The sequence below is a fragment of the Lissotriton helveticus genome, chromosome 3_1 (genome assembly GCF_964261635.1).
Source record: "Lissotriton helveticus chromosome 3_1, aLisHel1.1, whole genome shotgun sequence".
Classification (NCBI taxonomy): domain Eukaryota; kingdom Metazoa; phylum Chordata; class Amphibia; order Caudata; family Salamandridae; genus Lissotriton; species Lissotriton helveticus.
The window spans coordinates 414117657-414143211 of record NC_136061.1 but is presented as its reverse complement, the minus strand read 5'-3'; the positions used below and the strand labels follow the sequence as shown (position 1 = coordinate 414143211).

The following is a 25555-nucleotide window of genomic DNA, read 5'->3' as shown; positions in this document are numbered from 1 at the left end:
CCAAATTGGATGCACGCTTCACATACTCGCAGAGTTTCAGAACCTGTAGAGGACACGACTCCTCTTGTGCCTAGAAGTGCAATTGAAAGTGCAACAGAGACAGAAAAAACAAGCCAAATCGTGAGAACTCTTGATGAAGCGGAACAATTAGCCAAGCAAGACAGAATTAATCAAACGAGTCCCGAAGTGAATGCAGACTCAGAGATAGACGATATTGTGGAAGTGAACTTTGAACCAGAGCAGAGTGAACTGTCTGGTGCAGAAGGATCAGATCAAGAGGAAGAATGGAGAACAGACGTTGCAACAGCAAAGTGGTCAACAAAGAAAGAAAGGCTGATCTTAAGACTTGTATCTGAGAAAGATCTCGCTCCAGTTCTTGAAACATCTGAATCCGATCAAAGTGAAACTGAAGAAAGGCTGGATGGTCTGAGACGATCCAGAAGGGAAAAAGTACTATCTTGAAAGTAGGCATCTCCTGAGTGGATGTACCTGGTTGCAGATGCAGAGACCAGAGACATCTGGGAGACTGGGGACAGGAGACATCTGGGAGAATGGGGGCAGGCACAGTGAGTCACAGAAAAAATACCCTGACAATTGATCTTCAGTTGATAGTCCCTGGAATTGACGCCTTCCGAATCCTGACTCTGACAGTCCCCGATCCACCAAGGCTGAGTGGATTGCGCTTTTTGATCCTCAACAAGTTACTTTCCCCATTTTTGGTCGACAGCCAACTGCACAAGAAATGGGAGAAATCCACGCTGAGGTACTACAGCTTGTTTTTGCTATGCTTGGAACAAATATCATAAATGATGAAGAGTGAACCATAAAAGACATTTATTAGCCTTAGAAAGAAGATATCCTAGCCCCAAGAGGAAGAAGATATAAAATTAGGGACTTCCAATAGAGAGAAGAATTGAAAGTTAGGGCTGACTACGTCTCTTCAATAGATTTAGTATTGTTGATTTGAACATTAAGCAAAGAATCAAATGGAGAGAAGACAATAAGAACATTGTAAATAATCGAATTAAACAAGTAAACAAGACCAGAGATTTTGTTGAAATCGGATACGTTTTTTTTTTGTAAAAAATCGGATACCTTTTTTCAATCAAAATCGTGATTCAAAATGGAGTCCGAGAAGTCAGGACGCAAGCAGAAATGTATCATTGGTACCCTTATAGTGGTGGTGCTTATTGTCATAGCTGTGGTGATTGTTACATCGTTGGTGGGGTCTCACAATGCTGAAAAGAATGAAATGACACCTACCCCATCTACTGCAGATGTAGAAGAGGGTGTATCAGCTAAAGATTGAGATATGATTAGAGAAACTAGTTGGATGCTACATGTAGATTTATCAAAAGGAAATTGTACTCTGAATGCATATGCTCGTTTGTTGTATGAGTATGTGGACACAATGGAAGTGAAAGATTGTTATGTGTGTATGCAACTACCAGCATCAGTCGAAGAGGGCATCCGATATCATCACTTACCTTTGACTTATGGCATCACATGTAGTATGTTGCTGATCATGTTTTATAGTAAGGCCCATTTTGAGCATTATTTCTCAAATTATGATGTAATACTCTCAGAAGTCCCAGGCCTGAAGTACATGAATAAGTATTACTACTCCAAGGAGGTAGAAAGAATGTCTACGTATTTCGTGCCTACTATTACGTTAGATACATCATATGCTCATAGACACAATTTAACTTGCATGTTGACTGACATTGAAAAGAAATTTGTGGATCAGATAGAAGATCCACATAGACAGACCTTGTTTAGACCAAACCCAAAGCATAAAGTTATCCCGTGGACGCAGGAAGAATTAAATCATAAGGCAAAGGGAAGCTCTGGTCCCATAGATTTAGACTTTCAGAAAAAAGGGAACTTATGGATTAGACACCCGTCAACTTAATATGACAAAATATTTGTGGGTGAGAGTGATTGCGAACACATATTCTTAATCGAGGAAACAATAAGAAAAGCATTATTGGATACATTGATCATAGTACCAAATGAGTATTTTGTGTATGGAAAAAGTGCTTATGTAAAATTGCCCAAGAATTGGTATGGTACATGCTACTTAGCATTAGTATTTCCCAAAATCTTCCATATAGATGATCTATGGCCCCTAGAAGGAAAAGGCGTTCATAGAGGAAAACGTGGTGCAAGTGCTGGAAAAATTGTTGGAGGTATATTTTGAGCCATGATACCTAGTGTGGGTGTAATTTTGAATTATATGAAAATTAGAAAGCTGGCAACAATAGTGAATATGACGTATAATTATCAAGGACCCCCTGAATACATAGATATTGCGAATCCTAGGTCAGGGATTAATAAACAATTGACATAAAACAACCTAGGCAATCATGATTTGAACTTGTTTAAAATAAAATATTGAAGGAAAAAGAGCTACCAATCAATTCAATTTCTAATATTTATTACCATTTATATTTAAGCAAAACATCAATTACATACACACAAATGATTTGTAGACAAATCAATTAATCACAATACATTAAAAGCAAAAGAATACAGCACAACAAATTTAAATTGCAATAATTTTTTTCAAAAATTAAAAGGTGGCACAATAATTCTCAGAATTATTGTGCCACCTTTTAATTTTTAAATTTGTTGTGCTGTATTCTTTTGCTTTTAATGTATTGTGAATAAATTGTTTTGTCTACAAATCATTTGTGTGTATGTAATTGATGTTTTGCTTAAACAATAGTGAATAAACTCCCTGTGAATGCAGGCCAAATCCTATTACTCGATGATGGGGAGATGGTCTCAATAAGGCTATGGTTCTTCAAATTCGACTTGCTTTAGATGTTCTCCTAGCAAAAGCCAGAGAAGTCTGTAAATTACTGAAAGTTCAACAGTGCTGCACGTATATTCCAGAGAATAGTCGGGATATACGAAAATATATCCGTAACATTTCAGAGATACAGCAAGTTTGCGTGATTTGGCTGCAGATGGTCTTTGGGAACAAATTGGCAAGGGATTTGGGAAGATTGGAAGCTGGTTTGGAAGCCTAGGACAAGGGATAGTGGGAATCATTTTGAAACCCATCATAATAGCAGTCATTTGTATCATTGTGTTATTGGGAGCCATTAAAGCTTACAAATGGCAAAAGGCCCGCCGTCATGAAAACTCCTTGTAGAGACGAGAGCAGCAAATAGAATGACTGCAGGACAGTCATTATATGCAGCTTAAGGGGTTAGAAAAATTCAGATAGGGACGGCAAGCTACAAATTCTGTTTAGGCCTATCTCTTCTGCAAAGAATGAACTGTAAGAGAGTAATGTGTTTGTGTTATGACACTAGTCATACGAGGAGGGAACTGATAGAATGCTCACCGCACTCTAAAATATATGGGCGCATCATACTCATGGTTTCAACTCATTTATTCATATGTGTATTGTGGGCAATGTATTATGTTGCTTAAAATGTAGAATAAATGCATTTAATAAAGATATGTAATGTGCACTTTTAAATAGAATCTATATGTATTAGAGACACCATTCTTGCTGTATGCCGAATGTGCAGAATTACATTATATTCATATAAATGTAACTGCGTGTTGCTTAAGTTGCCTGCACAGTAGGCCCAGAGCTGCAGGTTGTTGACAATTTTGCTACTCTTGGTAGCTAAAAGAATTAATTAAATGAATTGTTTTTGTGAACAGGAACAGTATGCTGTCATCAAGAACAGTATGCACTCATAAAGAATTCAACATCATTATTTTAGTTTAAGGAGATAACTGAAATGTCTTTGAAAAGTCTGAGAAGCGGGAAGGGAGGATATATTCTGTGCCTGGCCTATCTACACTCCAAGGTCACTGAAAGAAAAGAAAAATGAATTAAAAGAAGCCATGGAAATTCACCACAACCTTTAGAAGTGAAATGGTTCGCAATGTGATACATTTAGGAGGGGGGCTGAGTTTGTCCTTTTTGTATTATGCGCAGGGACAGAAACAAATCAGACTTCTAGATTTTCGGAGGAGAAGGAGCATTTTAAGAGCGAGCTCCATAGCCTTAAGCCTTTTGACCCATTTGATGTGAGTACTTCTAAAGAAGTCTACATGTGCTGACATCTTTGAGAAATGAGATAGAGGAAACAGCCAGAAACATCATCAATGAGAGTAGTGTAGGGAAAGATAATGTATGCTTTCCTTTCTAATGAAAAAGGACTTGGATTCCGCCTCCATTTTGGCTTGTGTACTAATCTTGGAGTTTATTACTCTGTGTCTTCTATGCCGAATCAATTATATGCATAGATTTTGCTCTGTATAGATTTTTCTGTATCTATATTCACTGATACTCCGTTGGGTGTATATTCAGCTATTTTTGGCTTTATAATAAAATTCATAAACTAGAATTCGAAGTCTGTGGGCTTTAAAGCATGACTACATTATTGGTATAATCTTGAAGTGTTTATTAACCTCGACAACTTTCAGCAGGCAATTAAAAGACCATCAGTGCTACATTTGGAAGGTAAGGCAAGGTCTAAATTTGGCTCAATCAGGTGTTTGAGTTTTGAACCAAGGAGTAACTACAAGTCTCTGCTTGAGATATTGGTGTGAGCCTCAAAAATGCGGTTCCAAGATTTGTGTGAACACAAAGAGGAGTACAATGCCAAGAGGGAGACGACAGACAAGTCAATAATGGGGGATTGCAGTCGCAAACAGTCTCTGTGTGTGGCTACTCTTCCGAAATAGCCCTGGGTTCAGGTAGTCCTAAGCCTGATAAACTTTTACATTTGGAGCCAGTGCACCAGAGTGCTAGTCCTGTTTATGCCCTGAGTTGAGTACAAACTTGGCAATCAAAAGAAATGAAACAAGCAGCAGATAATAACTATCCAACTCATCTATTTATCAGCCTTCAGGAGCTGAACTGGGGCTCCTTTCCACTGGCAATGTCTCTCATATATCATACATTCTCAAGGGATATTGATGTTTCTAGAAGTCCCCATACTATCCTCACTCTGCTTTGGGTGCCTCATAGATTTTACATCATAGACCAAACATTGTCCATATAGGACATTGATAAGTGAGTGTTACCCTTTCACATTCCCTCCCTCTTTGAGATGTGCCCAACAAGTTGTTACAAAGTGCCAAAGTGCTGCATTCTCACCAAGGAAGTACCTTACCAAGGAAGAGGTGTGGCGCCGCGGCCAGGGCGACTGACGCTGGAATCTGGGGACCACGGTTCGATCCCCGGCTCCGGCGGCAGGTTAGCCCAGCACCATGTGACTCTGGGCAATAGCTCGCTTAATCTTTCCGACGGCCCCCCAGCGCCTAGAGACCCTTACGGGTGATTGTGCGCTTTACAAATGTGGACTTTACTTTACTTTACTTTACCATCCCTACTGTTCTTACTAGGGATTCCGCCAATGGAAACCTTCATCTGCTAGTCCTCTGAACCAGTCTGTCCTGGGACTAACGTCATTGGCCTGGGCTTTTTGCGTGGTTTGAATTATTCCTTGGTAGCTGCTGTACTTTTATTGCATGGCTTTCTGCCCCCTTTCATCAAATTTGAATTCCTCCAGCTTTCACGATTCACTAAATAAATGCTGTTCAAACAATGTGCTTTAGGGATGATCTCTGTGAGAACCCTAAGTTGAATGTTCTGTGTTTCGCCTATGACGCCAGCAGTTCCCCCACCTTGCCCTCCCCCAGCACCTTGAGACCCTTACGGGTGAGTAGTTGTGCTTTATAAACCTGGACGATTGATTGATTGATGTTTATTTATTTGTTTAAAAAGTTCAAGACATTGTAGCGTAACTGCCTCAGTGCGTTATAGGTGAAGAACTGGTGCCTTGGTGTTGTGATGGAATGCAGCAGTTGTGCTGTAAGAGAGACAAATTGGATCATGAAATTTCAAACTGCGGGAAGAATTGTCTGTATGACCTAGATGCCAATGTTCTGCATAACCGCTGTGGTACTACTGTGTGGGACCACCGCAAGTAAAGATGATAAATATGGACACACTGGCCATTCTGGTATTTACTCCTTAGGCTGCAGGCCAGGAGGCTGCTTTGCAACAAGGGTGGATTGCAATAACCCAACCATGCAATGTATCTCTCGTTTGAGTATGTTGGTCAGGGCTGATGTAGGTTTACAGGCCAGCCCCAATATTAAAGTCGTTGTTGTGGCAAAGCAAGCTTGCCTTGTAGACCAGGTGAAAAATGGCACTTATGAAGATATGAACAAAATGGGACAGAGGTCAGAGAACTGATCTTTGTTGCAGCTTGCATCTCGCTTTCTGTCATAGCTGCTCCTCACTTGATGTGAATTATTCTATAGGAAAATCAGAAGATTTCCAGACAGGCCAGTGCTCCAAACTGAATCATTCTACGTGTGCCCTAATAGCCTTTCCACGCAGGCTTGCTTGTAAACCGCAGCTTTCTCGATAGATCTGTATTCCATATATATATTGCTCTGCTGTCCTAAACTACAATTTGCAACGCTCATTATAATAAGATCCTCTCATTTTAATTTTAATTCCACCTCCCCATCTTTAGGGTGTATTTAATCCAACAAGCTTATCTTTCATCTGCACTTCAGTCGTTAGAATTGGGGTGCAATAGGGCCCTCACTTCCCGAGCCCGGCTGCCTCCTCCCCTGGTGCACTGATGATGGTTGGGTACTTGCCTCCAATATTCTTCTCCATTACTGCCTCAGGGGCCATACTTCATGGTACAGAGGATTTCAGATTAGCCATCTGCCCTTGTACTATGCTGTGATTACTTCCTTGTGTATGTCCTAGGGTTTTATTAAGCCCTTTCTGTGAAGCATCTTCTTGTGTTGCTATGGAGCAACTGCCCCTTGCCCCCTCAATATATGTTATTACACCCCATAACATAACAAATCTCCCATGCATGGTTAGCTCCCACAAATCATGGGTACAGTACCTGGCGAACAGCTGAACCTGTTTCTTTGCTTCCATCAGGACCGCTCTCTGTTGCTCTGCAAGTTTCTGCTGTCGCTCCTCCTCTTCCTGCCGGGCCCGCTCCTCCTCCTCCTGCTTCCGGCGGTAGAACTCCTGGCGTTCGTGCTCTGCCATCCCCAGAACCCGCAGGCGCTCCGCAGCTAACTCTCGTTCCCGCTCCAGCCTCATCTTCTCTTCCATCTCTGAGGAAAGAGAATTGGAGTATTTGTTAAATAGCAGCTAGTAAAGAGTAACAAGGAGTGAATTGAGACCCTGGATTATCTATGGTCTCGGCAGCTAATGTCCAGTCCCCTTGTTTTTAGTTTCTCACATAGGACTTGCTGTAATTTGGGAAAGAATTTGGAAAGTTGTTATTCATAAAACTTTTCCACATCACTCACCTCATTTGTTACTGTCTCCAGGTTGGGTGCAGTGGCATAATCTACGGGTTATGATGGGCTTCAGGAATGGCCCATACCTTCTTCGTGTTACTGGTTCAACTGAATGAATGACCTGAGCCTGCCAGCGTTCAGTGGATTCATCTTCTAAGACATTAGCTCCTTGAAGTTGTCTCTAGGTAAGTTGAAGACCTAGTTAAGGTAGAGTTTTGGTGCTACCTCGCCGATTATTTGGCACTACTGTATCTAAAACGCGTTTGATGGGTTCATGAGTGGCACCGCCTCCATAGAATACTACAGGTGACCACTTGTTTGCTCTCTGAACAGATATGACATTATAGTGCCCTACGTGAGCTGAGATACAGTGACTACAGATACAGATACAGTGTGCACTGCTCTCGCTCACTGAGATCTACGAGGAACTTGTGCATGGCACCATCCCTACAACGTGACCAGAAGTTGCAACAATCATTATGTTCAGTGCTTACAACACCCAGGCCTGTCGATATGACCCCGTGAAGCAGGCATTCAAGGAAAAGACAGACACAGAGCAAGCCCAAGCTATTTAATGACCTTTCCTATTTTTTGAAAATGGTTCCTCAACTTGCACAACTGCCTTTATTATTTAAGGCACTGGTATGAAGAGGCGAGGGCGCCCCGGACTACTTGGCCCCATAACATACAGGCTCAGTCACCTCACTGAACTGAGCTCATGGTCATTACCTAACGGTTGAATCTGAGTTTAAGGAATCCGTGGCCTGTTTCCAGGCTCGTCTGCGTGACGCGTGGTGGGGACGCTGGTTAAAAAGAACTTGATTCTTCCAAATTCATATTAAACGGTTTAGAAACGGCGTCTCATAACCACAGCCCAATCAATAAAGCTTGTGCACATAAAACATCTCAGGGTCCCAGAACAGACTGAAATCCTCTCCTTCAGATGTGTTCCTTTTCAAGTCGGAGATATTAAATATCCTGTAAGTTAGTCATTCTTTTTTTCTGTTACCTCTAGAAAAGCGCTTCACTTAATTTGTAACCTGGTTACATCTTGTTGATCTCAAGCTCACATTTTTAATTACACTGGATTCTCTTTTGCACCACTAATTGTGTTAGTTTTACTCCTATGCGCCACTACCTACCACTCCGAGAATTGTGCCAAGTGTGTCTTGTTCACAAGTGATTCGCATTCCGTTTCTGCGCCGCACTCTGCCTCGTGCTCATTTTACGTCAGGGACGTTCTCGTTTTTAATTGGAGCCCTTCCATTCACAGACAGAGAGAGGGGGGACTTGCCACAGTTACCGACCTGGGAGGCCTGGGAGGCCATTGCTTGGGCCACTGCCGGACACCGGGTTTTCTTCTTTTCTGCTGTCCTGTTGCCTCCTGCTGCCTGCCGCCTCCCGGCCATCGCGGCGAGGCGGCGGTTTCGGGGACTACATTCCCCAGCATCACTTGCGCTAAGGAGGACGCGCATCCTGTCCCGCCCCCGGAGGTGCGCATAAGGCCAGCGCGAGCCCCGGGGGAGCGGGGGACTTGCCACAGTTACCGACCTGGGAGGCCTGGGAGGCCATTGCTTGGGCCACTGCCGGACACCGGGTTTTCTTCTTTTCTGCTGTCCTGTTGCCTCCTGCTGCCTGCCGCCTCCCGGCCATCGCGGCGAGGCGGCGGTTTCGGGGACTACATTCCCCAGCATCACTTGCGCTAAGGAGGATGCGCATCCTGTCCCGCCCCCGGAGGTGCGCATAAGGCCAGCGCGAGCCCCGGGGGAGCGGGGGACTTGCCACAGTAACCGACCTGGGAGGCCTGGGAGGCCATTGCTTGGGCCACTGCCGGACACCGGGTTTTCTTCTTTTCTGCTGTCCTGTTGCCTCCTGCTGCCTGCCGCCTCCCGGCCATCGCGGCGAGGCGGCGGTTTCGGGGACTACATTCCCCAGCATCACTTGCGCTAAGGAGGACGCGCATCCTGTCCCGCCCCCGGAGGTGCGCATAAGGCCAGCGCGAGCCCCCGCGTCTCGGGATCGCGCGCGGGGCTAAGCCCGGGCAAAGGGCGGGCCCTCTGTGGCCCTCAGAGGCACGAGGAGGCCGGGACGGGCCACCCCACTTGGCCTCAACGAAGGTGGAGGTATCGGGTTGTCTCTCATTAATCCTTGCTGTTGAACTCTTTTTATTGTTTTTCCTCTCAACATGTCCATCTGGGAGGAGTTGAATGCCTTGTGTGGTACGAACTACGCCCAGGATGTGTCTACCCCCCCCATAGTGAGTAGAGATCCTGATGCGAAAAAAGACAATGATACTGGGAAATCACCTAATGCCAATTTAATGTGCACCAGCCCCTCATCATCTCCCTTTAATCCACCTTTAAATTCGCCGATGGCGACCGTGAACATAATACCTGACTTTGTATCACTACTTCATTTGACCTTACTGGCCCAGATAGCGCAACTGTTAGTATCTGCTTTAACACCCTTGGTCACAAAAATCGACGTCCTGGGAGACAGGCTGACCATTATCGAAAAAACAGTATTAAGGACCTATACCCCAATTGAAAATAATGTTACACCCATCCACCCCATCTTCCCCAGTAAAAATAAAAATGAAAAGCTTAAGCCTATGACATGTATGACAAGTACGAAAGCCCAAACTCTTGAACCTCTTATGCCTATACCCAATCCAAGAAGCCGGAATATTATCTTTAACTCTGCACCTGTACCCCTTAGAGTTCCCAGGACCGCACTCCGGATTAATTTACCACCGGAAGCCGCCCTCTATGTGGCTGTTCTCTCTGGGGTCCCAGCACCCAGGCAGAGTAAATTGGAAACCCACCAAGACTTGTTACACAAAACCATCTCCTGGCTACAACAAAACAGACCATTGCCATCTGGTATGGATGGTGGAATCTTGAGTGTTAGGAGGGTGGGGTGGCTAGGCACGTCGCCCAAAGACATCCCAGGCGACTTGATTTTAATTAAATTCAAGAGAGTGAACATTGTCCCCTACTTGCGATCTTCTCTGCCCAAAGAGGGAGATGGCCCCATTTGCATCTGGGACCTGCATGATTTCTATCCCGGCCCCCGACCTAATCTTCCCAAAACGCAATTGACATTGAACCACAATTCTTGGTGAAAGGGGTTCCTAAGAATTTTGTCCCATTAATTGATCTACCCTTTTCTGATTCTGCACGTACACCGTCAAATTGATTTTTAGTTGTTTCAATAGTTGGATCCTTTTTATTCTGTATATGTTCTGCTGAGTCAATTATACATGTATGTATTTTTATTTGCTGCTTTTATGGTTTAAACAATATGAACCGAATAAAGCTTATTTGATTTGATTTGAGAGGACGGACACAATTTTATATTTCATTGGTTCCAAGTAGCTTTGTAAGTTTTATTGTGCTCAGTAAGTAATGAGTATAGTAGCCTTTGCTCTACAAAGAGGATGAGTTGTGTGTTTTAGTATTCTTTCCTTGGTTGGAAGTACACTCCAGTTTGGAAGCGAATGTTTAATTATTATAATCATCTATAACAATCATGGATTTTGCGTAAAATGAGAATGTATGTTTTTGTAATTCTCTCAGTTGGGACAGATTTATGATTATAGTCACAGCAATATGCAAACTAAGGATTGACCCTACAGTTTCTCTCATCCTTTGAATACTTGCTTAGTGAGGAACCATTAAAAGCATTTTTATTTTTGCTTCACTTGTTTATCCCTGTCGTCTGTATCAAATCTAATTATAACATAAAAAGAGCCTTGAAAATCCCTGCCAGGAATGCATTTTTTTAAATTTCTGTTTAGTGCAGTATTAATGCTGTAAGAAGTCTGCTTTACAATGCTAGGGGCTTCAGCATGAGGTCCCCTCAAAGCGCATGCTGGTTTCGCACTCCCTAGAGTCCATGATACCGGGGACCCATTTACTCTGCGTGCAAGGAATTAATTGGTATTCTGGGTTGAATCCTGAGAATTCCTCGAGGAATGAGGAATTATTGGCTGAAATGGCGAACCCTACTCTGATTATCCTGATAAATCCTCATTTTCATTGAACTTCCACACAAATATCTCAGGCAAAATCTCCATTTGAGAGTGGACAGACCCACTGTTCCTGTAGATGGAGGCTGGGACTGCCAGTGCCGGCCCCAGTAGTGTTAAGTGGCCATTCCAATGAAGGCCTCAGCGTTGATGGGTCACAGGGAGGGAAAGAAGGAAACACAGGCGATGTGGACACCTGTGGTTCGTCTTTGTCCAGATGCTCAGAGGAATAAGTCGGTCATAAACAATCTTGTGTACTTTACGTGGCCAGTTTTGATGTACAGGTGTAACTTTGAGGCATTTAATTGGAGAACCTTCGACAGTGGAGTGAACTGCTCCAACACTACTCAAACTTTGCCTACAAGATAATTAGCAGTTTTTGGAGGGAAGTCTGTTAGCGATACAAATCCACATATTAAGTGGGCGTACATGGCATCTAACTGAGCTAATGGCCAGGCAGACAGAGCAAAAGAATATGTATCTAGCAAGGGGGCAGGGATAGACAGTTCAGGCCAGAGTCATTATCCTAAGTTTGATCTGCCAATGGACACACAACAACCTTCCGGGCTCACTGTACCTTACCTGCCCGCTCCTTTTCGTCTATCAGCCTCTGTCTCTGCATTTCCATCATCTTCCTGCGGTACTCTTCCTGCTGCTGCTTAGTCCGCTGTTGAGCCTCCTTCTCCAGCTGGGCTTTTCTGAGTTCCTCCTGCTCCTGCCGCTGCCGTTCTTCCTCGTGCTGCTGTTTAATCATTCTGTGCATTGACCATCAGCGAAGGCCATGAAAAGAAAAGGGACAACACAAAACTCAGCGTTTACACCAGGGCAACAGAGTAACTCTTTGTGTAAAGTAGGGGAGGCCATCTGTCATACATCGAGCTACTATTACAACGCGGTCGTTACAACAACCGCGTTGTTAGTACGCGTTGCATTTACATCACAAATCATTTCAACGACTTGCATTAGGGGGCGCTGAGGTATTGGAAATTAATTCCAACATCTTCCCTACTGTTGCGCAAACTGGAGTAGGAATAGTAATTAATACTATTCATAAATCCAGCGCACCCCCAATTGCAAGTCGTTGTAATGACTTGCGATGTAACTGCATCGCGTATTAACAACACAGTCATTGTAATGACCGCATTGTAAAAGCACACGATGTAATACATCGCAATGTAATGAGCCATATTCTTAACTGTGAAGCTCCCGTCCACCCTGATGCAAGTTTCCACTGCAAACCACCTGTGCATGGTGAAACACCCCTGCACCACAAAGGAGAATGCGCATAGATAGACCTACATTTAAAATGATTTCATGGGTACAAGCCCATAAAAATAAAAAGAACAACAACAATAAGAAGAAACATTCTCATCTATTAATACTACTTCTAAAAATAATAATGATATATTTAGTACACATAGCCTAAGAAATTTGCATAGTTTGTCCTTCATCTTTAAGTGACAAAGTTAGACAGATTCCCTCTGCAAATTATTAGAAGATGCCTATGAGTGTCTACGATGTACACCAGCCCAGTGCTTAATATTTAAAATCTTATTTAACCCATTAACCGCGGCGGTAATTCCGCTGCGATGCGAGCGTTCTCTTGCTCGGGCGGGGCCGCGTCGGCCGTTGGACGTGCGCAGCACTACAAAGGTAGTGCTCACGATGGCCAACGGCCGACGGCAGCAGGGAAGGGGAAATAAAATACATAAATAAATAATATAGTAATTGCATGGACCCTAAGCTTGCTCCAAGGGTCTTGGTTACCGAATTTCAAGACTGCCTATGATTGATGACATCTCATTCTTCTGTCTTCTACCACCTTTTCATATCTCTTTAGCTCACTCTTGCAGGTTGTTTTTTCTGTGCTTTCCCCATTTGTCACTATTTTCCTGTCTTTCTCTTCCTCCACTTTTCTCCCTTTTGTGTCTCTCTGTCTTGTTCCAGGGCAAAACCTAATGATGAACTTTTAGTCCCGAACGGCAAAAATGAGTGCTGGCACCCTCCACCTGCAACCACAGGAGCACACTATGCTCCACCCCGGCATTCGCATAATGTATTCACAAAGATTTGCACTGTAGCAACGCTGAGGATATCTGGAGCATCCTTGTGAATCTACAGCGGACAAGGAGTTCATCAAGTTTCACTCAAGTGGATCTAGTGGCTGTTCCAGACATTTCCTAACTTGCTCATTCCCAAACCTATGAATGTAAGGTATAAGGTGGCACTGTGACTTAAACTATTAGTCCCTCACACTGAGTGGACTGTTATTTGGGGAGTAATACAGCTGCCATTCAACTACCATACCAATGGAATGTGCTATTTACCAGGTGTGGTACTACTTCCCCAGTTCAAGTTGTGCACCCTTAGCATGGGGATGACATAGTAATATGACAACTATTTGTATTTCGCCCCTTCACAAATTTCGGCACAGTATATATTTGTTAATCTGTGATGGAGAAAAAACCCGGTGTGGTTGTTTTACACAAGTTGTGATCCCGAACCAGCTGCAAACTTTGCACACGAATAGTAATGATTTCAAAAACAGCATCTCATGGTTTATGTCATCAATCTTTGGGTTTGTATGAGAAGCTCTTGTGATTTCTTTAATGCTGTAGTGGGCAGTGGTACCTATGGGCAGAAGAACGTGCTCTACCATTGGAGGTCCCGCCAGTATTTCCCCAGTGCTTCTGAGACTCCTCGCTTAGCAGAAGATACAGAAGTTAATAAAACCTTTTAAAATACTACCCATATTACTTCCACACATCTTCAGCGTCTCTCATTGGTAGCACTGGACCCCCCTCTTAACTCCAACCACAGCTTACACAAATGTCTGGAAGCAGTCGCCGCCTGGATGTCGGCCTCCTGCTTAAAACTAAATGGGGAGAAAACAGAGATTATGCTCTTGGGAAATACCATCACCAAATCCATTGATTCCATCTGGCCCCTTAGCCTAGGCCGTCCCCCGGAACCCCCAAATCAAAAGCCTCGGCATCTGGTTAGACAAAACACTCAGCTTTAACCACCAGGCAACCAAGCTTGCTGCCACATGCTTTGGACTCCTGAGGCTACTCCGCAAAATCCTCCCTCTCCTCCCGCTCCACTCAAGACGGATCATGGTCCAAGGACTGATTCTCTCCCGGCTTGATTGCAGAAAAGCTTTGTACCTTGGAGCCCCACAGTCCACACTCAATAGACTCCAAATTGTCCAAAATTGCGCCGCCAGGACCCTCCTCGACATCCCACGACAAGTATCAGTTAAAGCCCGACTGAAAGAGCTCCACTGGCTCCCTGTGCAATCGAGGATTGAAGTTAAGGCCATGTGTATTGCCCACCGCACTTACTGGGCAACAGGCCCTGCGATCAACCGCCCCCTGGTAAATGCCTATCACCCCAATCGTCTCCTCAGATCTGGAACGGCCTGTCTCATTACAGTGCCGCGTGTCAAAAGAGCCAGGTGTGGTGGCCGGTCGCTCTCTCACAACCTGGCCAAGATCTGGAACACTCTCCCCCTCTCTATCAGATCCGAGACAAAATTACTTACCTTCCGGAAGCTTCTTAAGACCTGGCTTTTTAATAAATCTTTCTCCTAGTAACCATCTTGAATCCCCGTCTAAATCCAGCGTACTCTGCTTTTAGCCCAACCTCTGTAGCACTGGGACGCCCCTGGGTAGCCATCGCGCTTTATAAATTATTTTTTCATTTCATTCATGCCATTGATATTCTCTGTCTGGGTGGTATTACAATATGTTACATACCTTCTATTGGTTCCCAGTCTATGCCTACTCATACAGCCTCCCCTCATTATTTACCGGTTTATTACCCTGGATCCTATTCTTCCTTGTCACAATCCTAACTATGTGAGTGTGAAGCCCTTTCCAGAGATAGGCAGTCATGCTTGCCCAAACAATTATACCAACGTTTTGAATTCTCTTCTTTGAACCATCACATTTTGAAGGGAGTTGAATCTGTACCCTAAAGAAGGAACAATTTAGAGTCAGCCACTAAAGGAACTTAGAAGTGTGATGCGGATGAGTGCAACTCAGTGCACTGAAGATTCCTGTTACCACTCCATCCTTCTTTCTTGTCACATCCCTACCCATCTGAGGATCTCTCAAGCAGTGGCTAGGACCTTATTTAGAGCTGGGTGGTAAGTGACAAGCCTGAGATTTATGGAGAATCCATTTGTACCATTTCTCCCCCCACACCATAGCTACGGTGGAGGGAATTCCGCCGGAGGAGTTACAACCCAATTCTTAATCAGTCTCTTATTATCATGAGAGGATGAACAGCCTCATGAGGACATCAGCACATGTGTCTACTATCCACTGCATACTGGGAAAAAATGGAACGAATCCAAACCCAAGATAGCAGATCAAAAAGCAACAATTAAAATGTCTTGTTAAGGGATGGCATGTTGCCAACAGTCATGTAGAGCGAACAACAGAGCGTAAAGGTTGCCTCAAATCAAGGTCCCATCATGATCTGCCCTTCAGAAACCCTGATGACAAGATGATCTAACCAAAAGACTACCCACAACAAAAATAGTTAAGAGAACAAAGACAGCCTTTATCCATGCGACTCTGCTGGCATAGCTGGTGCAGATCAGCTGCTCTTGCCAGACAACATGAAGACAATGCCTCAGTTCACTATGAACCTTGGATTGCTTGATTAAACGAAAACAAAACGCAACCTGGGTAAAACCAACTATTGGATCAAAGCACTGCAACCTGAAAAAGAATAAAGACTCCCCCATCCAGGACAGCCCATCCAACCTCAGAGCTGAGGAAAGCAGGTCCTTTTGAACAAACAAGCCCAATTAAAGTGCTATAGTAGTGATGCCTCACCTCCTTCTGACACAACAAATTTACTATGGTGAAAAGGCCAGTGTTTTTGTTTGTATCCAAAAGACCCACAATACAATAACATTTAGCCAGGAAGAGGTCCTCCTTTTTCGAGTACATCAAAACCTAACTTGTTTCTTGGCATGTATGGACAGGCCAGCCCTGACCTTCACAACTCAATAAAAGACACTGTATGCCAAACAAATGTGATAGTAGTGGCACAAAACAGTAGAGTGTATGCTCCTTATTGACTTCTACAAAGTATTTGACTTGCTGGGGTGGGCCTACCTCTTTGCCCTTCTTACCAAAATGAATTTTGGACCCGGTTACGTCAGCTATGTCAAACTGATCTCGCGACTTGGGTCCGCATCAGGGAATGATCACCCATACAGTACTTATACAACAGGGCACAAGGCAAGGTTGCTCTCTATCTCATCTGGTCTTTATGCTAGCCATCGAGCCACTGGCAGAATGAGTATGAGAAGAGGCGTTGGTCTGCGGCTTTGAATGGGACCCCGGGGTGTCGGGTGAGATCATATTGTATGCAGACAATGTCCGTATCCTCTTGTCCAGTCCTCAGTGGTACACACCTCGGGCTCTCCATATCTTGCAGATCTTTGGGGATCACATTGGCTTGTGTATCAACATGATCAAATACTCTTTGTACCCCCTAGGGGAACAGAGGCAATCATCAGACTGGGCAACTGAACTGCAGATGTATACGACCGGCTTCAGATATCTGGAAGTTTTTAGATTACAGAGGATAACCAAAAGGCCTGGGATGAAAACCTGCTGACTGAGCTGGCCAGACTATGCAGGAACTTTAATTTTTGGTCCACATTTCCGCTCTCACTCATGGACAAGTGGGCGATCTATAAGATGTCCCTCACCTACTATGTCAAACCCAAAACTTCCTGTACCCTATACCCCTGACCTTTTTTTCCTGCCTGAATGCAGCTCGGCAGTGCTTACTCTGGATGTGTGTGACCAGCCAGAATTTTGCTCACCAAATGCTTTAAGACCACTTTTGATGGCGGCCAGGCCACATTCGAAATCCTTCCCTATTAGAGAGCAGCACATCTCCCTTGCTTGAGCGCATTCGTGTTAACACACATATTTCTGGCCTCACACAAAACTCTCTAGAAACCAAAATGTCAGCTTACGCTGATGATATATTAATCTATATGTCTAATCCTCTCACTTCCCTCCCTCCTTTTTTAGGGAGGTTAAATTATATTCCAGTATTTCGGGATATAAATTGAACTTCTCAAAAACAGAAGTACTACCGCTGAATTCCCTATGTTATCAATATATGTTTAAAGACACTAATTTCACTTGGTGTCCTTCTAAAATAAAATACCTTGGTATTTGGTTTTCCGCTACTTTACCTATCACAATTAAGCACACGTTAAATTCATTATTCACTCTCTTTTACTTTCCTGGTCCCCTCTTCATTTGTCTTGGTGGGGTAGACATGACACCATTAAAATGACGATTGTCCCTCATATCCTATATACACATTATCTATGTTACCTTTTTGAATCCCTATCATATTTTTATACAAATCAACTCCATTTGTACAAAATTCCTCTGGAATAAAAAGCACCCACGCATTTCCCTTACAAAGCTTAAACGCCCCAAATCTGAAGGAGGTGTGCGTTTTCCTGACTTCAAAGCTTATCACTCTGTATTTTTAATCAGACCATTTTGTGCCCTTTCCTATGAATTTGGTGACACTTCTATACCTAGATGGATTTCTTTTGAACGATCCTTATTAAAAGATTTTTCTTTTCGCAATATAATGTACATGTCTAACTGTACGTTCATAGCTAATAATCCTATTTTAAAATACTCCCAAAACCTACTATATAACATATTCGTTGATGGCCTTGACCCTCTTCAATGTCTTTTATCCTCTACTATCTGGTACAACAAATACATTAAATACAAAATTAAATCGTTCTACTACAAACATTGGAAGGAGAATGGAATTATTTTTGTCCATCAACTCATTCATCAGAATTCTGTCATTCCCTTTTCTGTATTACGAATGCAATATCATTTACCTGATACATTTCTTTACAAATATATTCTCATATCAACAGCTCTGCAATCTCACTTAGCTACCTTTGATCTCTCCAATGTGTCCACCTCACTTATTCCACTTACACCACTTTATAATATCTCTCAAGAACATAAACCTAAAGCAGTTCATATTTATACATTATTATCATTACGTGTTACTGAAAGACCTAAATCCCTTACAGAATTAGCCTGGGAAACTGACTTATCCTTTCCAATACCTGTCTCTGATTGGGATAAATTATGGTCTAAATTATTCAAAATTTCAGCTGCTGCACGTATTACTCAATCATTCTAGTTTATTTATAATAGAACAGTGATAACTCCTGTTTGTATATCCAAGTTTTCTCCTACCTCATCTCCCCAATGTTGGTCTTGTTCTGACTTTACCGGGACTTTAAAGCATCAACTTTATGAATGTGCTAATGTTTTGAGCTTTTAGCGTTCTATTTGGTCTACTTGTATGAAAATTTTCAAATGTAATATAACGCTATCATTGCAAAATGTTTTTCTTGGTTCGTCTTCACCTGATTTTGATGATTGTACTCCTATATCTTTATTGTTCGACCTATTTATAGCATTAGCTTTTAAAGTTATTTTGTCATGCTGGAAAGATAATTCTAAATTATCCTCATTGATTTGGTGGAATTTCATTTGTGATGAACATAGAATTGCTACTGTCTCTTCTACCACTTTATCCCAGAAAATTAAATCTGATCTTCTTTGGTTACCTTTCACAACATATCTTGCTCCACATGCACCTAAATCCTAAATTCTTCCTATCTTTTCTTTTTGGTTCTTATTGCCACCATATTTTATCCTATACATTTTTACCTTCCTACTATTTCATGTTCTTTTTCCCTTCTTTTCCTTTACTTCTCCCTCTTTTTCTTGTAGCATTTTATACTATTGCATTTATACATTATTTGCTCATATATTATTTGTAATTTGTTTTCTTGTTCTGATAATGTTATCTTTTCGTTTTCTTGCTTTTCTTGTTATTCTAAAAAACTCAATAAAATTCTTAAACAAAAAAAAAGAGAGCAGCACATCTGGTGGTTCACAAGGAGTGGTGGTTTAGGACCTCAAAAACCCCAGCGTACACCTCAGAGAAGTGGGCCATGCAGAAGGAATTGCTTGCGCTGCCCTGTAATGGGATGCGCTTCCTCAGCGCTCCCTCCCGTGATGAGGGTAGTGCGACACCCTTCGGGCATTGGGATAGAACAAACACCTAATAAGAGAAACCCAGCAATGGACTGGACGCTGGCTCCCACAAGTGGCTGAACTGGAGGGCTTCAGCAGCTGAGATCTCTTCGGGATCTTGGTCCTGGGGGATGTTGTGACAGGGACCACTATCAAGTCCTTTGCGACCTACAGGTGAAGTACAAACTCCACAAATCCCAATCAATATCTACAAATCAGGCACGCACTCCAAAGCTAAATTATTGGTTTGGATGAACTCCTAGACTTCAGTCGTGTAGAGGCGCAAGTGCTACACAAACGACTGTCATAAGCTGTCATTCATATACAAGACACTGGTAATACCCACGTCTGACTTCTTTCCGACCCGCAGGGCGACTTGCACGCAAGACCTAGAGCACAGAGACGATGATGATTGGCGAGAAACCTTGATTTCGCCGAGGGAGGTGTCTATCGCTGCTCAATATCACCTTGTAGAGTTAAAAAAATCTACTTCATGCGTGCCAAACTGTGACACATGATGTCAATGGCTTTCCTGGTGGGCCTGCGCTGCTCCACACACCAAGGAGACTTTCTTTATACGGCATGGAGATGCCTGGTTCTTGACCCATTCTGGACTGGGGTATTGAACTGCCTCGGGGAGGTAGTAGAATGGCCCATCCCTAACGATCCTGAAATGGTTTTACTATATGTTTCTGATGCAGTTGAAGGCAACAGATATATATTTTTAAAATACTGTGGATCAGGCTAGTAGTGGTGAAGCCAGACATTGGCAGACACTGGAATCCAAGTGAAGCTGTGCCCCTTGTGGAGTGGAAGAATGGCCTAGCAGAATGTATGGACCTGGAGAAGCTGGCCTAAGCAGCCAGAGGCTGCCCGCATGGGCGTCCGCAGGGGGGGGGAAGGAGGGGCGCTTGCCCCCCCCTGGAGTGCCCCTCCTTGCCCCCACTGTGGATGCCTACGGAAGTGGGTAGATCGGCAGGCCAGGGTTAATAAATTAATGTCTACACATGTGACTCTGGGGTCAGGTGGCCAATGTAGAGAGGTGCATGAGAGAATCATCACACTTGCTCTTTCTGTGTGTTTGGAGAGTGAACTGCATGTTCTAGTGGAGCTTAAAGCACTGCTTTTCTTAGGCATACACTGCCCTCTGCCATGGGGTAGCCTTTCACGAGCAAAGACAGAAAAGGATTTATATGTTACTGCTCTTGGAAGTTGTGCGTGGGGGGCTTTTCCAAGCTCTTTTCCAGAAGAGTTTATCTGTAGCGTCTGCCTGGCCAGCTTTCAATAAGGATTGCTGTTTTACATGCATTATTGTGTCTGGTTAGATAGCTCAGGACGTTCCCAAGCACCACTGCACTGGTTCTTGAGCGGATGCAGTGCACAGGGTAGAATCCCAGCAGGAACCACCCAGCCTGTAAGTCTTCAAGGGCCAATGAAACGCGAACCTTAAAGTATAGCGCCTGTAGTAGTGAAGTCTCCAAGAGGCTGACGGACTACTTCTCAGCCCAACACACCCGACTGGTGTATTTGGCACCAGTGCCAGCTTGCCCCCATGCCGGTGCTCACCGCCAGACCCCTTGTTCTGTGGCCTAAACCATGAAAGGTGGCTGGGCTGCCACTAGGCTAATTTAGCCACAGGCATAATTGCTACAAAGTGTCACTACGACCACCCAACTTTCATCTGGGTAACACTTTCACCACAGAGGCGAGGCTGTGGTTGAGAAAACGATGAGTGACAGCCCGCCCCCCACATCCATGGCAAGATTGATGCCCCACTGGGGATGAGTGATTCAGTAAACAAAGTGGCCTGTTGCTTCAGCTAGACATGTACTTACAGGGCAGTGTAAGGTTTTGCAGCAGGGCAGGGCAGAGATGGACTTTTCCCAACCTGGTGCCTTGGTCAGTCACTCAGTTAACACCCTAAATGCGACAAGATGTGAGACAATGCGTTGGTCACTTGTCTGCAGGACCAACTATGTACCTGCACCGCCACTCACCAGGACTGAGTCAGATCCCTTCACAACCCTGACCCAGCAGGGCAGCGTTAAAGCACTGGTGTCTGCTGCAAACTTGACTACACAGACACTCACTGCACCTCCCTCCCACCTCTGCTGGAATTACACCCTGAGCTCAGACAGGGCCACAGTCCCAGAAAACAGCAGAGGCCTCAGTCAGACCAGCTCTTCAGGGCCTCTGGATCTCAGGGGTACCAAGGGAATCAAAGTGACAAGTACTGACACGGTTACTAACACTACTAGAGCCAGGTACTGCTGCGAACTCACTGAATTACCGATTACCTCCTTGCTTCAAGGGGTAACTAAGCAATCCCTGTATGAAGTACTGCCATTGTCACTGAAACCACCGGAGTCAGGGACTACTGGCAACGCCTCGTTGTTACTAGTGTTACTAGTGCCTCACAGTTTGTTACTAAGTTAACGTGTGAACGTTAAATGACCAAATGTAAACAAAGCAGCGTTGTACTGCCCTATAAGAGAGAGTTTGTACCAAGGGAGTAACCAGAGAATTAAAATACCCCCTACTGTGAGCCAAAGCTCTAACGGCACCAAGCAACGAAGCAAGTCATTAAGGCACTCAAGCAAGTCATTTCGGGCCTCCCCAGAGGAACTTGCTTATCTCTTCCATCCAATCCAAACACCAATCCATATCACCACGCGGCGTCTTCAATCCCTCGTTCACCTCCTCTTTTAAACCTCATGCCAACTCCAAGAAGGGGTGAAAACACAACAAAGCCTCATTAACAAGTAAATGGTCTTTTAAACACCTGTGAAGTAATCAGTGCTGCTGTGTGTGTGCCCAGGAAGTCTCAGCCGAACTTCTAGCTGCCTCATCATGGGGTGGGAGTAGAAAGATGTGCACAGCAGGGGGTAAGGGACGGCCAGGGCAGGTGACACTTTTCTTTTGTATAGGTTTTTTTTGCTGGCGTCATAGCCCAGGGTTTGCTGTCTGTGCACTTGTAAAGATGTGTATTCCATACAAGTGCACAGACAGCAAACCCTGGCTATGACGCCAGCAGGAATTACTTTACAAAGTAAAAGAGTCACCTGAACTGCCAACCCTTTTCTCCTGCTGTCTGTGCACTTGTATGGAATACACATCCATGGCGCTGCTCACCAGATGAATGGTGAAAAGGGCCATGGATCTGTCTCTTTTTGCATCTAAGGGCACCGACAAAGAAGCAGAGGAGGCCCAGGCAAGGAAAAACCAGGAGACATTTGACCCACATCTATCTACACAGTGAGACCTTCAGGGGGGGGCTAGATGCCAGGACGACAGTATTAGTATTAAAAGAGCAGGCAGCAGTTTTTAAGTAAGTTCCAGTAACTTTAATGCATTCTACAGCATCACCAGCATTGACTACTGGCTGCATATCTAGGTTACTCTAAGTGAACGGTGTTGTAGACTTACATGGATGGAAACGTCAAGGAGGACAGTCCCCTCTGAATATGCAAATGTAGTGTAAGCTTGTAGGGGCAGATTTACAAGCCCCTTGTGCCACTTTTGCGTCACTTTTCCTATGTTAAAAGTGATGCAAAAGTGGCACAAGGGGCTTGAAAATCTGCCCCGTAATGTTCAGCTTTTGGGGTGCCAGTGAGGTAATTTTATGGTTCAGGGTGGGTATGGGTTTTGGGGTGCCAGGGATAATTTTAGGGTTCAGGGTGGGTATGGGTTTTGAAGTGTCTGGGTCATTTTATGGTTCATGGTGGGTATGGGATTTGGGATGCCACGAGGTAATTTTAGGGTTCAGAGTGGGTATGGGTGTTGGGGTGCTAGGGGGTAATTTTAGGGTTCAGGTAATGTATGGGTTTTAAGGGGCCAGGGGGTAATTTTAGGGTTCAGGGCGGGTATGGGTGTTGGGTTGCCAGTTGGTAATTTTAAGTTTCAGGGTGGTAATGAGTTTTGGGTGCCAGGGTTTAATTTTAGGTTTTAGGCCGGGTATGAGTTTTGGGGGGCAGGGGTAATTTTAGGGTTCAGGGTAGGTATGGGTTTTCGGGTGCTAGGGGTAATTTTAGGGTTCAGGGTGGGTATGGGTTATGGGGTGCTAGGGGAACAATTTTAGGGGTCAGGGTGGGTATGTGTTATGGGTGCCAGGGGGGAAATGTTAGGGTTCAGGGCTGGTATGAGTTTTGGGGGCAGGGGTGATTTAAGGGTTCAGGGTGGGTATGGGTTTTGGGGTGCTAGGGGGTCATTTTAGGGTTCAGGGTGGGTATGGGTTTTGGGGTACCAGGGGGTTAATTTTAGGGTTCAGGGTGGTAATGAGTTTTGGGGTGCCAGGGGGTAATTTTAGGTTTCAGGGCGGGTATGAGTTTTGGGGGGGCAGGGGTAATTTTACAGTTCAGTGTTGGGTATGGGTTTTGAGGTGCCAGGGGGTAATTTTAGGGTTCAGGGTGGTAATGGGTTTTGGGCGGGAAGGGGTAATTTAAGGGTTCAGGTGAGTATGGGTTTTGGGGTGCTAGGCAGTAATTTTAGGGTTCAGGGTGGTAATGAGTTTTGGGGGAGCAGATGTAATTTTTGGGTTCAGGGTAGGTATGGGTTTTCGGGTGCTAGGGGTCATTTTAGGGTTCAGGGTGGGTATGGGTTTTGGGGTGCTAGGGGAACAATTTTAGGGGTCAGGGTGGGTATGGGTTATGGGTTCCATGGGGGGAATTTTAGGGTTCAGGGCGGGAATGAGTTTTGGGGGAACATGGGTAAGTTTAGGGTTCAGAGTGGGTATGGGTTTTGGGGTGCTAAGGGGTAATTTTAGAGACCAGGGTGGGTATGGATTTTGGGGTGCCACAAAAGAAAGATGGCTGTGGCACAACAACCCTATGGTGTATGAGATCATATGCGGCCTGCTTTCTGCCCCCCATGGCCCCTCCTGCGCCCCAGTGTTTCCTCCGCCCTACCTGGCACATATCATGTCAGAGGATGGTGATGACGTTAAAATGTTGCCCCCCCCCTGGAAAAATTTCTGCGGACGCCCATGGCTGCCCGCAGAAACCTTGAATTGTTTGAGGAGACTGGGGCCAACACCGGGGGATCGCTCTCACACCCCACACTAATTTGTCTAAGTCGCTGGAAGGAGAGGTGCAGACTTACAAGGCTTGCAAATGAGACTATTGTGCACTCCCACGCAGGGAGGTGGGTCCTGGGAGTCCTTTAATCCAATGGGATGGAGGGCCTGGGCCAGGGCCGGACGGAGCAGAGCAGGCCCGGGAGGGTGTAAGGGTGGGCGCCGGTTTGGGAGTGCCAGGGGCTGGGTTTCCAGCGATGCTACAATATCGGTCCACAGTAACAAAAGCAGCAGTGCTAGGGGCCGGTTTTGTTAAGCAGCAGTGCTTCACGTCCCCACCCCCTCAACAAAATGGCCAGGGCTGCTTTGGGTTCCCAGTACGGCCCTAGCTGGGGCGCTGCCACACGACAGCCCCTGTCTCTGCTTAGCGTTCAAGGGAGTCAACCAGGGATGCTGCTGTCTGGATGGATGTTTACATTTCTGGACAGCACACTTTTAATGTTAGTATTGTGGAAATGCTAATAAAAGATGTCAATTAAAAACCATTAGAGTGTAATATGTATAGCACTGATTCACTAGAGAGGCCATTGTCAACCTTCAAACCGCCTGCAAACGAGGGACTGACTCAGGAGCATTCTGGAGCCATCAGATGCAACGACCTGCCCCCAAGATGAACGGAGGCTGTAGTGAGGTTGATCCTCATTTATACATTAAGAAGATGTTTAGGAGGTAGGGCTGTATGAATTTGCCTCTCATGAAAAACCCAAAGCCTACATTCCATTGCAGATTACTGATCCGAAGACAAGTGTTCAGAAGTGTATTTGGCTGCTTGACAACATACTAATGGCAGTCTGTAGAACACTGCACGGACATTTCTGTTGTAAATCTTTGTGTCTTTATTCCTCTGGCTAATAATAGAATAATTGTATGTACCCTATTTCCGTCTGTACTTGAATTGTATTATTTTGTAACGCGCCCTGTCACCCTTTGTTGGCGGTCTCGATGCCATTTCAAGAACTACATACATCAATAAAATGAAGACGTTAATTAACAATAACAATTACT

General features: G+C 44.5%; 1 protein-coding gene across 1 annotated transcript in view; it reads right to left on the bottom strand.

Moving 5' to 3' along the window:
• KIAA2012 (KIAA2012 ortholog) overlaps positions 1-25555 on the bottom strand; it is a 758941-nt gene that overhangs the window by 9124 nt on the left and 724262 nt on the right. The window contains exons 23-24 of the mRNA XM_078680227.1: positions 11933-12105; positions 6912-7131 (exon numbers count right to left, since the gene is read on the bottom strand). Coding sequence (XP_078536353.1) covers positions 6912-7131; positions 11933-12105 — 393 coding nt within the window. The remainder of the gene's footprint in view (positions 1-6911; positions 7132-11932; positions 12106-25555) is intronic.